This window comes from Centruroides vittatus, unplaced genomic scaffold (assembly GCF_030686945.1).
Source record: "Centruroides vittatus isolate TY-2023 unplaced genomic scaffold, ASM3068694v2 scaffold_932, whole genome shotgun sequence".
NCBI classification, from domain to species: Eukaryota; Metazoa; Arthropoda; class Arachnida; order Scorpiones; family Buthidae; genus Centruroides; species Centruroides vittatus.
Window position 1 is genome coordinate 914,022 of NW_027122721.1, and position 14,386 is coordinate 928,407.

At 30.8% G+C, this 14,386-nt stretch overlaps 2 protein-coding genes across 2 annotated transcripts in view; both read right to left on the reverse strand.

Moving 5' to 3' along the window:
- LOC136990417 (beta-hexosaminidase subunit alpha-like) overlaps window positions 1–14,386 on the reverse strand; it is a 376,498-nt gene that overhangs the window by 263,311 nt on the left and 98,801 nt on the right. The gene's annotated exons all lie outside the window — the stretch shown is intronic.
- Window positions 1,782–14,386, reverse strand: part of Fbxo42 (F-box protein 42) — a 36,085-nt gene continuing 23,480 nt past the window's right edge. The window contains 5 exon segments of the mRNA XM_067288803.1: window positions 1,782–2,247; window positions 9,333–9,821; window positions 9,958–10,053; window positions 10,055–10,083; window positions 10,493–10,618. Of these exon segments, the coding sequence (XP_067144904.1) occupies window positions 1,926–2,247; window positions 9,333–9,821; window positions 9,958–10,053; window positions 10,055–10,083; window positions 10,493–10,618 (1,062 nt within the window). The 3' untranslated portion in view covers window positions 1,782–1,925.

Genomic DNA, 14,386 nt, shown 5'->3' on the forward strand with positions numbered 1-14,386 from the left:
CCAGCTGTTGCCGGATGCTGCCAAGTATTATGCACCCTTAGTTCTTGACATTTCTCGTGTCCAGTATGTTCCATTTTATTACTTTTATTTATTAATTCACAAAAGTGTTAATCCGCTAGGTACCAGAATTTAAACTGGTCCGTCACTGCTCTAACACGTCGCATCTGTTCAGAAATAAACTGTTTTATTTAATACTATAGGAATTGTTTGTGTGGTATTGGTCACACATCTTAGAAGCAATAGTTGAAAGTTATATATATGAAAGTACTTAATTACAAATTTGTTATCTAGATTTGAAAATTATTTGTTCAGGCATTATAAGGATTTAAACAGAATTTTAGTGATTCAATTATCTGTTTTTATTTATTTTTTGCAGGGTTAATTCTGAAAAGATTCGACAAGGATGATTTATTTAAGTTGGTGAGTTTTTTGTATAATGTTACGATATTGCGGGAAACGTGACTAATGAAATGAAATGGTTGTCATACTGGGACCATTTGCGGCTGGAAAAGGAAATCCGACGTTGCCATTCTATGACATAATGTCCAAAAATTACTCTGCACAAAAGGAATTATTCTTTGGCGGGAAGAATAAGTCGAGGGGAAGCACGTCAGAGATGTGATGCGCGGAGGTAGTTGTGTGACTGGCAGTCAAATTTGGGTCAAGTGGCAAGTTTCATGCGCTCCTGCCATCCAATGTGATTCTCTGCGAGCAAACTTTTGGCTTGCACTCGGCACTGTCAACCCCTTTTAAAAGGTGGTATTTAGTCTTTAAAAATTCCTTTATAGAAAAATAAAGTGAATTTTGAGTGTTATAATGACAATCTCAAAATTAATTATAAAATAGGGAAGAAAATGAAAAAAGTTACAACAATCGACAAAAAATTGAAGAGAGTCACTCCATAAACAATTGAATCGGTATGCAAAAAACTCTTCCATTTGTCATGGACAATGCAAAAGTACAGATTTTGATTCTTGTAAGAGAAGCTGCTTCCAGAAAGTGGTGCATATCATCATAATGAATTTTTGGAATCCCACAATTCACATTAGGTGAACTTTAACATAAATAGGTTCTCTGATGTAAGAAAAGACAATATTTCTTATTGCACATAGGGGAAGTTAAAAATATAAAATATACGATTAATGTAAACTACAAGAAAGCAAAGTTCCGTCTCAAATTTCCTTAATCTGGAGATATATCACATTTTCATATCAAGAATTTTGTGTGTGAAAATACCAAGAAAAAGTAAATTATCATTAAGCAAATCCAATTTAAATAAGTCAATCTATCTTCCAATTCCGTGATTTGACTTTCACCACATTGTAGAAAACAAATGGCTTCCTCGTTCTTTATCATCAAACATTACCCATGTATCATTAAATCTTCTTATCCTCTTTTTGAGTATAAAAAACCCCTTTACAATTTGAACAGATGATGTAATTATAATAATTATGTACTCTACATAAGTTTCAGATTGTTGTCGATTGATAGATATCGCGCCTTAGATGGAATTCATTATAATTTTTGCTTATTTGTTTAACAACTTTTTGTTTGTGATAGTTTTGGGAAGAAATTAAAGCTACAACGCGCACTTACCAACTTTATTTCTCTAGACTTTATCTGTTTGTCTCACAAAATTGTCAATAATGATGGGAAAAAAATATCAATTATATGTAAATTATTTAATTTATCATATTTTCAATTATAGATTTATAATAAACTTAATATTATCATATATATATAAAAAAACAATTTTTTATATTGAAATTTCACTAATGCCGGTTGACGAAACTTTAGAATTCATTCTAAAATGTCTGTAATTAAATATAATAAACTTATAACTTCCAAACAGTTATATAAATATCGAAATCGTGACCATTTAATAATTGTGAATTATATCACAAAATATGGGCCATCTTCTGTATTTAAATAATAGATTTGGTTGCAGATAAAAAATATATTGCATTGGACACTACTTCCGGTACGCATTCTCCTTCCTGCTGGCGCGAATTCAAATATTTCTGTATTCCTCCGAACATTATTATTTCTCCTCGTCCGAGAACTAGCGAGTAGAGAATTATCTCTTCCGGTCCGTAACTAGTGATGCACTGAAGCGGTTGCCAACAAACTTTGTATTTAGTACAAGCATTACTTATGTCTAGAACGTATATGCACATAGGATTTCTTGCATTAGTTGGCGATATCAGTTTCTTTGGTTTTTGCCTACTAAACACAGCTTCTGGTGGCCTATTTAAAAAGAAATTAATACAATCTTTTAAAAATTATATTTTAAAAACTTTGTTATTATTGTACATTTGTTAATCCAATTCTTTTAATTATAAATTATTTTTCTCAAGAAGGCACCAAACACAGTCTATAGTGAGCCTCAATTTTCCTCGTTACCTAATATCACCGTCTAACCAGAAATGATTACCAACCTGATAGAATGAATCTGTAGCCAATGAATGGAAAAAAAAAAAAAATCAATACTACACTGTATATTTGTAAATATAATCTCTTTGAAAACAAAACACGTGTGTGTGATGTGATGTATACAACTCCAGAAATACACACATGTTAAAATCTGTAGACCAGATTCGTATTTTGCACTAGAGCAAGTACAGTTTTCAAAAACAATGCCATTTGCAGACAGTCTATAGTTGTAAATAATTTTTAAAATTATCATCACACAATATTATTATAAAGGAAAGGCAAAAAATGACTATCTGACTTTCATACTTGCATTTCCTATATATAAAGCATTATAAAAAATCTAAATCTGGAGCTTCTCTCAATACAAATTTTCATAACTCTCTGTCAACAAAAGCAAATTATTTTCCTTGATAAAACAATTATTCATGCATCATTTTCTCTTTCCATGGCATACAACAATAATCTTTGGAACCTTTTCAGGACATTCTAACATATTAAAACACAGGTTACTGATTATGGTAATTAAATTTTTGTCACTTGAGGGGGGGGTCAATTTGGTTGGAACTGCCAATAAATATTATTAAAAGAAATCTTGCATAAATAACTTCTCAAACTACCTAGAAATACAACCGATACACATTTATTGGCTTCCTTTCTCAATTAATCATCAGTTGTTGTTACTATGTAGTTTCTTTCAAACAGAGTAATTAGTCGTGCTTTATGTACAAACTGCATGTCAACAGATATCAAGTAAAATTAAACTGTGCTCCATCACTAAGTAATAATGATTGCCTAAACACTTGCACAGCTATTTACAAACATTTTTTTCTGTTAATTGTAAAGTTAAAAAAGACACAGTCGTTCCGGAAAAATCTTCTAGACGATCACCATTTATTTTTATCCGTGTTCTAGATGGAACTTCAAAAGTTAAATGTGAAAAATCATCGCCAGAGGGAAGCCGAGGTATAATCTGCATTTTTCCAGCGCTTTTTAAAGTGGATATAAGACCCAAACTTCCGAAAGGACATGGATGTAAACTAACAGACGTCGTAAGATCCCATTTCCAATTTTTAAGAAAATTTTTTAGAAATTTTAATTGGACTAATTCTGTTTTTAAGGAACATTTTAACATTAGATGGCTAAGTAGCCTAAAAGGGAAGGTCTGGTCATCTAAAGAGTTTGTTCTAGAACACGAATAAAAATAAATGGTGATCGTCTAGCAGGTTTTTCTGGAACGACTGTGTCTTTTTTAACTTTACAAAAATTTTAATGTCCGACAGGACTTCAAAAAAAAAAAAAAAATGTATTAAATATTCTACTTGTTAGAACTAAAATGTTATTTATGGCAAAAACGTTTCTGAAAATACAGATCAAAATTGGATTGCAATGTATCGACTTCATTACTCGAGAAAAATACATGCAAACCAGAGTACTCATAGCAATACTACAAGTTAACCTAACCATTTTCCATCTGAAAACAAATCCAAAATAATTCCCACAAGAAAACAAAACCCTATTGTATGTTTTAACAATGTTTAATGCTAGTTTTTTTATGTATATTTTAATCAAAAATTTTTACATGATGATTTCTATCAGATGTAACTTATAAGGAAAGAAAGGGGACTACCCGAATGACTTATTTTAAAAGTAAAATATTTGAAAGGTAAAGTTAATGTGAAATTAAATGCTGCATGTAATAGTCAAAAATCTCAATCTTAAAATTGGTTCTTCTTAAAGCTGCTTAATTTATTGGATTCGTGTGGGCTAATGCAAGCACATTCATAAGAATAGATGGTAAAGTGGTTACATTCTGCCCTATGAGTACTTATCTCATGGCTATGCCAGGCTCTAAAAATCCAGACTTCAGAAACCCAGACAATATGGAATATGTGTGGAGCTTTTATTGGGTTGTTTGGAAAGTAATTTCATTGTTTTCCATGGGAAAAAATTTTTCTTATATACATATTTTATTGAATTATAGATTGACCATTTTGGTCCAATACCTTTTGCCATCTTTCTGGTAGTAGCACGATTCCTCATGCTTGTAAAGAACTGATTTCAGTGATTTTTGACATCCTCATTTCAAGTAAATGTTTTACCATTCAAAAAATTTTGTAAACACTGGAACAATTAATAATCCAAGAGGGCAAGATCTAGCGAATATGGTGGATATGGTAGCACATCCCATCCAAGGTGTAACAGCTTCTGACAAGTTACCAGACTTGTGTGAGGTCTGGCATTATCATGGTGAAACACTACACCTCTTCTGTTTCATGGTATCACTCAAATTCGACATTGTTATAAACAATCATTTTTTGTCGCAAGTTATAATTCGTACCAAAAATGGATCATTTTCTTAATATTTAGAAGCAAATCACAGATGTCAATGTGACAGAGCAAATCTCTTTCTTTAAGAACATGTAAAACCCTTATACCCATTATGATCTTGAAACGAAACCAAGTTATTTCAAGTGATCATAAACGGTTGAATTTGACAAATTTAATCTCTTGGCGATTTCTCGTGTTGTTACTTGGTGGTTTGCCTCAATCAATACCTTTATTTTGTCTTCGTCGGCTTTCAATTGGCCTTCCAGGATGCGGTGTATGTTTAGTATCAAAATTATTAGAAGGAAATTTTGCAAACAGTTTTGGCATTGTCATTCTGTCAACACATCATCATCTCCATACATGTCGCACAATTTTTTCTTGCTTGAACAGCATTCTTACCTTTTTGATGATAAAAAAGCAAAATATGCCAAAATTTGACTTTCCATATTTAATGTGACACCAAAAAAAAAACAACCTATTTTACAAATAAACCTTGAAATGTCAGCTGTCAAAATATATAATGACAATACGATTTAGAATGAAATTGGCAGGTAAAAGTACAACTAATCTCTCTGATGGTAAAAAATGAAATTACTTTCTGAAGAACCCAATAAAAATAGGAAACTTGTGAATTGATGGTTTGTTATTTTTCCCTATACTTAAGAAATTTACAGCAAATTGTGGAAAATTCTTTAATTAGTAAAGCTTAAATGAACGTAATAGGGTTTCTCATTTCCCGGTCTTTTGCGAAGTCCCAGGATATATCATTCAATTTCAAGATATTTTTAATTATCATTTTTCATTTTTAAAAGTAATTTAATAAGTTCTGCAACCTCCAAAATCATAATATTACTTACAATAATGCTCTGTAAAATATATATTAAAATTACCTTTGAATTATGTAGAAATTTTCACAAATAGAAAAAATTTATTAAAGTTTGTTGGAAATTACTTAATTCAAAGGCATTTTTTTTTTGTGAGTTGAATATTTAAAGAAAAAATGAACTTAGATCAACTTAGAAGGTAATTTTCTTTTTAAACTTCTAAATAACTTCTAACTTAGAAGGTAATTTTCGTTTTTTTAAATAAAACATAATATAAAAATTTACAATAACGTTTTGTAAGATTTTGAAAACCAAAAATGGTCAATATTCCAATCACTCAATCTGGTTATTATTTTAATCATGAAAAGTCCCTCTTCTGAGAATGCCCTTTCCAATTCAATGGATGTGGGTGGAATCATCTTTGATGCATTTACGAGAAGATAAATGTTACATGTTTTTTCATCCGTAGCCTGGAAGATTTCTAGTTCATTTTCGAGACTGAGTCCCACCACAAATAAGCTATGTATTGATTATTGACAATCTGTGAGATGTCATAACAAGCAAAAATTTAAAAAACTAATAAGCAGGCTTAAAATTAAACTGTCAGAATACATTTGTACTTATTATGGGTTAATTATACTTTCCTCAATTTTAACACAAAATAAGAAAAAAGTGAACTTTTAAGAAATTTGCGGGATATCCCAGATTGAGAAGAATTTCCCAGGTTAAAAAGACAACTGGCATCCGAAGATACTGTTTTAGACACCATAGAACGTAATTTGACTATGTCTATTTTTACTATGACTATTTCATAAGTTTCTAAATCAAGGAATAATTTTTTGTGCGCTTCAATATGTAAAAATATGACGCATATTTATTTGTTAAATTTTCATCTAACAAAGGATTGGTTCTTTCATGAATGATTTCAAGAATAAATTCATACTGCATTATCTTGTAGTAAAAACATTATCATGATATGTTTATTTTTCTTCATTCTTTCTCAAATGAGAAGCTGTTGCTTCTGAGAATCCAGAAAAGTCTAGTTCAACCATCCTAATCCCCAAATAGTTCTGATTTTTGAACCTTTACTGCATAAACAAAATTTGAAAAGCTGAGTGCAACAGTAGTCAAACCCTTTTTTTTTATGATGTGATAATGTACTGGAAAGATGGCAAATACTGATTTTCATATTTTGCAGTTAGAGTACTAAATATTGTTGGAAACAAAACAAATATTTTATTCTATTTAGCAATAGTATATTTAATATATGGAAGTTTAGACCATTAACTCAATTTCGACGTCAGTTTCACTCGGCCTTTCAATTATAAAATTTCAAAGGGACTAATATACTTGTAGCAATACCAGAAAAACTGATTCTAGGATTCTAAAATTTATTTATTTTTTAACAGGCAGAATAAGATGCACCACATCTTTTGTTATTTTTGTAATTTAATTTTGAACAATTTCCTATTGAATCTAAAGGAAGGGGGAAAAAACTTTATTCTATAGAAGAAATAACAATAAATAAACTCTGCAAATAATAATACTGTTTTCTTGGCTGGTGTAGTAATTTTGTTTCTCTGACAGTTTAGAATTACAAATTTATATATTGAGGATTTTTTGTCCCAAAGACTACCTTTTCTGACACTTTAATTACAGGAATAAACCCCTTTTCAATGGCAAAATATATTTTTCTTAAAACTATTGACTTCCTACTAAATTATACATACTCAAATTTTTAGATGTTGAAATGGACCAATTTGAAAGCATCTACTAATAATTAAAATTTTTATTTATATGAAAAAAAGATGCGCATTTAGTATTCTATTAATAATTCCAATCTATCAATCTGTTTGAAATGTAAATTTCTAATTATACAAAGTTATATACAAATGCAGTATAACCCTCAATTTATAAGCATACATCATTCCCGAAAACCCTCTATAAACTGAAATCTCATAATGGAAAATCTTGTTCCTATTTATTTCTTATGGTTGAAATTTGTACTTCATTCCAGCGTAATCCAGTACCCATGTTCTCTAAATAAGATTAAATTATTACATATTTGCCTTCATTCTAAATGACTAATAATTCTAAATAAATTAAATGAAAGTGTTGATCAACTCACTGATATAAAAAAAAAACTAATATGAAATAAGTAGCAAATATGCATGGTATCAGACATTTCTTCATTTAATGGTAAAGACAATAAGTAAGACATAAAATAGAGTAAAAGAAACTTATTTTTTAATTAATGAAATTGTAATCACCAACATAAAAATTGTAATGAAGAAATAAAATTTGTTAATCTGCATAATCATGTCAGAATGAATGGCAAATGACTATAGAAAGAGAATGAAACAAAAAAAAAATGGAGACTGGAATTTCCAAGCCATCTAATTATAATGAGAATGAAATATTCCAAATTTTCACTCATATCGGTTCGTGCTTGTTGTATTGAGTATTTTATCTTGCAAATCAAGTAGAGATAAAAGAAAACAGTTCATTGTGTTTGAATTCTTTTACCTCAAGCAATTATAAATCAGGGTCACACTATATCCTCGTGTTCTTTCATTATTAAATTTATGGTAATTTTAATTCTTTCCTATTCCTTCTAGATAATTTGAAGAGTAATATAATTTCACAAGCATTTGATTCCATACTACCTAGCATATTTCTACATGTTCTGTGTAAATACTCCAATATTAGCCCAGTTTTTTAGCTTGGATAAACAACTATTTTCTATCAAGACTATGCAAGATAAAGGATTTTGAATTTCTACATTTTTCCCCTATTAGTGGCATTCCACAAGGATCAATTTTGAACAGACTATTTTTCTCTGCATATATTAACAATCTCTTCAACAATATTAATTCAAAAGTTATAGCTTATGCCAATGATATAAAACTCCTAAATCACGATCCTAACATTTTACAAACCGACCTAAAAATTCTATCTTTAGCTTTTAGTAAAATAAATTTAAGAATTAATATTCGTAAAATTGTAGTGATGTGTTTCACTCTGATTAGAGATCTGCCACTTCCACATCTTTACATTTATAACCATGTTTTAAATTATGTAACTTCATATAGTTTCTTTGTGGTTTTAGGCCTTTTCCCACTCAAAAGAGAGCATAAAAAGGCCCCTAACTTCATATAGTGATTTGGGAGCTTTCTTTGTCAATAAATTGGCCTTTAAAGGTCACACAGAAAAATATCAGAATTTGCCGGGGAATTTTATGGCAGTTTTGTAAACCTATATCCTCAAAAACTATACTAAAGTCGATTTTCTTCACAAATTTTGCCCCTACTGGGACTACCTAATTTCAAAGAAAGAGTTAAGTATTTCAACTGAAGCTATAAATATATTAATGGCATAATATACAATTACTGGCTCAAGCTGAAAGTTCCCTCCAGAATAACTAGATACAATCATGTATACACACACACACCTTTTTATTGCTAAGCATTAAGTCATAGATCCTTTTTTTATTGCTCCATTGATTATATGTCACTCATTGAACATCACCTTCATCAAGATTTTACAAAATATAAACATTTATGCCTTTGCTTTCTACATAATGTATGATCTTTGTTTCTTTTTAAAAATATTTTACTTTGTTAATTTTATTTGTTATTTTATTATATTTTTGGGTAAATTGTGTTATTCGGGGGATGGAAATCTTTGTCCATTGATAGTTTCAATTATATGTAAAATAAATAAATAAATAAATAAATTACTACATACCTCTGAATATTTTTAGCACAAAGATCTCGTAACCTCTGTTCCATTCTGTCTAAACCTTCTAATTGACGCTGCCTATTGCGACGAGAATTTGGTCGGATAGATAACATTGATTTATCTGAATTAGTTAAAGATTGTCCGTCCTGACTGCTAGACGATGCCGATGACGATGGTAATGACGACGAAGAAGATGGTGTTGATAAAACATCTCTAATTGATAACTGTTGTTTATTTTCTGTTCTATAAGAGGGGCCTGCTGAGCTAGATGATTGTGGTTTTTGAAAGTGATCAACTAAATTATTTTTTTCAACATTATCAGAGTTTTGAGGATCATCAACATTTGCTAATTTTTTAGCTGTAGTCCTATATTGATATTCTTCTTCATCACTACTTGAAGTGTAACCGGTAGCTGAATGTCTTTTTAATACTCCTTTCTTGCCATTCACACATTTTTCCACTTCATTAGCACTCTGATTACTTCTTGAGTCTTGGCTTTTAGTTAAAAAAGTTTTTATTAGTTAATTGTATTCATTAATGATATATAATTATTATCTGATTAATTATTTTAAAGTTTCTTTAAGTTCTAGATGTTTAATTATTTCAAAAAATTAATTTAATAAATACTCACATATCTGCTCTTGGTGGAACCCATATTCTGGAAGGTGCTCTTAAAAGTAGTGAACTAAAAATTAGCAAATTTGCATCAGGTAACTGATCTTTGTGATTTACTGAGCACAATAACTTGATCACTAACCTTTTTTTAGAGATTAATAATAATTTAGAACAATTTTACTGAAAATTTTGACAGATTTAATCCTATTAAATGTACATATTTCTACATCTAATTAATTCTGTATAATTAATTATATATATATAGTTATACAACCTCTGCATAACTAATTGGTATATTATCAATTATATCATCTAACATAGAATGGATCTCAGATCACATAACTACTATTTTTAGAATAGTTCATTAACAGTTTCATTAGAAAGTAATTAAAGTGAGTTTAGAAGAAATAAACATGCTTTACGTAAAATATATCTTATACACATTTAAATTATTTAAGCCTACATTTATAAAATTAATTATTAAGGATTGAAGATATTTTAAAAAATTAGAAATCTTTTATAACAGAAGGAAATATAAAAAGTAAATTTACTTTACAAGCTGGATGGAAGGATAAATGTGGAGCTCCGTTTTCTTTATGTTCAATTTCCATTTCTTTCCATTCCCAAGGTTGAAAAGGATCATCACTTAAAGTAAGTAGCCATATGTCATTCAGTAACTGTAAAATAATATATAATTCATATGTTAACCATAAACTAATAATAAATGCATATTCATTATATTCTTATATTGTTGTAATAGTTGTTAGTAACAAAAAGAGGAATTAAATATTTGTAAACTCTGTAGAATATTCTTTTATCAGTGATTAAAAAGAATTGTGTTTTGAATAACTTAACCTAAAGAAGATCATCAGAAGCATTTACACCAACCAGCCAAAACATTATGACAATATACATAATAGGATGTTGATCCTCTTTTTACCAAAACAGCCTGCACCTGGCAAGGTATGGATTCCTGTATCCAGTGAGAGCTGAAGCTCCAATATCAACAGAATTCATTTCCTGCAAATTACACGATTGAAGTGATGCATCGTGAACACATTTCTCCAACTCAAACCACGAGTGAATTTATGTCAGGAGATTTATAAATTGTGATTTGTCAAACCAGGCAACCTTCTTCCATTCCTCAATGGTCCAATTTTCATACTGACATGCCCACTGCAAACACTATAAGTGATAAACATTCTTAACAGAGGCACAAAACAAGATCTGTGGCTTCATAGACCCATAATCAGAAGTATTTGATGACCAGTGTGTTCTGACACATTCACACTACAATAATAATTGAAACTGTGAGATTTGAGCCACAGTATGTTTCCTCACACAAGATACAACACCCTATGCCAACCTTTTCATTGATATGATGTGGCCAACCTATGCCTTGCCAGCATTTCACTGCTTTGGCCATATTTGGAACAGCTTTTGTACTTACTACCAATGAGCACAAACAACCCATGAGTTTTGCTTTTTCGGAGATGCTAACAGAGGTATCTGGTCATCAAAATTTGGTCTTTGTAGAAGTCAGTTAAATCTGCTGATCTACCTATTGCACATCGTAACTGCTACTTCTTGTGCAACCTTCTGTCAGCTGTTATACACCTGTTTAATGACCTTAACATGAATGCAAAGCTATGTGTCTATAGGAACAGTTCTGGACAAGTAGTAGTCAATGTTTTGGCTTGTTAGTATATTTCCAATTTATTTACTCCAAAGTTTCTCATATTTTGAGCAAAATGTTCAAATTATTCAAGGGATGCTTTAATGAGAGTTTTCAGAATCATTTATGTTAGAAAGATTTGTAAGAATTCCAAATATATATTAGGAGTGTGAATTAGTTTTGAGGGTTTTCAAAAGGGGGCTCTAGTTGTAAATTTTAGCAGTCAAATCTGAATTATATTAATTACTTCTTAAAATTTTCACTTTTATGTTTAATGTTCAGTAAGTTAAAAACAGTAGAGAAGTTAAGAATTGGCTTTTTATATGTATTGAAATGGAGCCTCTAAAACAGCATTTTTGGCACGGGTTACTTTACTTTTTTCACAAGAAAAGCAGCTATAGATAATCACTGGAAGCTTGTCAAAACTTACAGAGAGTCTTCTCCATCAATTAAAACTGGTTTAGATTGTTTAAAAGTGGTGATTTTGATGTTAGTGACAAATGCCCAGGACAACCAACAGAGTTTGAAGATGCTGAATTGCAAGCTTTATTGGAAGAAGACGCAGCTCAAACCATATCAAAACAAGCCAAAGCATTGAATGTTGACAAAACAATAGCCACCAAATGTTTACATGCCATGGAAAAAATTCTGAAGGGAGGAAAATGGATGACACATGAATTGTCTGAGAGTGTTATTGCAAATGAATTGAACATTTGCATCTCCTCACTTCCCAGACAAAAAGAAAGGTTCTTGTATCAGTTTGTGACTGGTGATGAAAAATGGATTTATTTAGATAATCCCAAATGCAAAAGATCATGTGTGTACCCTGCCAACTGTCAACATCGACACCAAAGTAGTCTAAAGAAATAGTATACTTTGAGGTGTTAAAACCAAATGAAACTATTACAGGGAAACACTGTTGACAACAGCTGTACAATTTAAAGCAGGTACTGGAAAAGAAACACCCATCAGCTGCAAATAAACAATACAAAGTGATCTTTTTGCATGATGATGCTCAGCCACACTTGGCTTCTGAAGTGAAGCAAACTTCATTACTCGAATGGGAAGTCCTTCTAAACCCTGTGTATTCTCCAGACTTGGATCCATCAGATTATCACCTTTTCTGTTTGATGCAACATGTGCTTGAAGATCAGCAATTTGCCAATTTTGATGAAATGCAAAAATTCATTAATAAATGGTATGCTTCAAAAGATGAATCATTTTATTGTTGTGTTATTCATCTCTTCCCAAAAAAATGAAAAAAGGTTATGAAAAAACAAAGAAAAATATTTGACTAATGTAAGTTGTTTTATTTTTCTGTAATAAATATGTTTTTTAGCTTAAAAAAAATCCTCAAAATTAATTCACAAACATAATAGTAACAAATTTACATTAGTTAAAAAACAAGACATCAAGACAGGTATTTATTAGATCTGAAATCTTTGCAATATTAAATAATTGTTCTTTATAATTAATTACATGTGCAGTCAATCTGATAAACATTACAAATCCAACAATACAACCAGATTCATATTGAACTTCAATAAGACTAATTAATTAGTGAGATAAACAATTTGGAAGTAAGTGTTTAAGTTGTGACTTAACTACCTACATCTATTTCAAATTGTTCACTATCTTATTTGACTGTTTAGCCTTATTGCAGTCCAATATGAATCAGCTTATACAGTCCTTCCAACAATAATAGAACATAGTGATTGCCTAGAAACTCTATTATTTTGATGTAACTTTAATGAAATTTTCTACTACATTTTATAGTAAGATATCAACAATTAATGTGCAAGTTTGGATAAAAATGATTAAAATAAACAAAAGAGCTGGATACTATTAGCGAAAACAGAATGTCCAACAATTATAAAACATCTTGACTTATGATATCTAAGTTAAAATTAGTAGCTGATTTTGCTACCATTTTTGGAAATAAGCTGAAAAATATGATTAGACATTGAATTAATCAAAGATTGTAGTCATTCTTGTGGAATTTTTCTCCATGCCTCAATGAGAGCAGCCTTTAGATCAGTGTTTCCCAACCTTTTTTGTGCTATGCTCCACCTAAGCCTTTCTAAAATTTTTATGCCCCCCCTAACATATACACTTAATTGCCACACTGTTTTGTCGTAACCACAATAAAACTTGATCCTTTCATCAAAGTCTCTTGCACTTTCCAGTCATTGCCAAACGCAACCTGGAACACCACAACTCACGTCTGTCCACCTCAAGGTCTGGGGAAAGAATGTCCTTTCTCCTCTTTCACTGGCATCAGGGCTTCGTTCATCTCTTTGTTCTCAGTGGTTCCCAGAATTGTTAATCCCACCCCAAGGGAAAAGGGTTATAAAGGAAAGTTCTAGAAGGAAAGGGAAACAAAGAACAAAAACAACTAAAACTAACTTAAATCAATATTTATCATAAATATAGCGTACAGCAGCTATACGGTTAACTTAAACTCTGGACGAGTCCATTTTCGAATTGCCCCCCCCTGTGGGACATGGGCCCCACATTGGGAAACATTACTTTAGATGGTCTTGTATTGCTTTCCCCCACTATACATCTGGAAAACCAAGTCCCCCAGAGATTTTCAATTGAGTTTAAATCTGCACTGAGGTGTGGCCAGTCCAAAAGTCAGATGTTCTTGCTCTGGAAAAAGGATAATGTTGATTTTGATACATGGAAGCTTGCAGGTATCCTGCAGGAATTTAAAGATATGTCCAGCAATTTTCTGTCCATAAGTTTGTAGCTGCCTTCAGACAAGCTC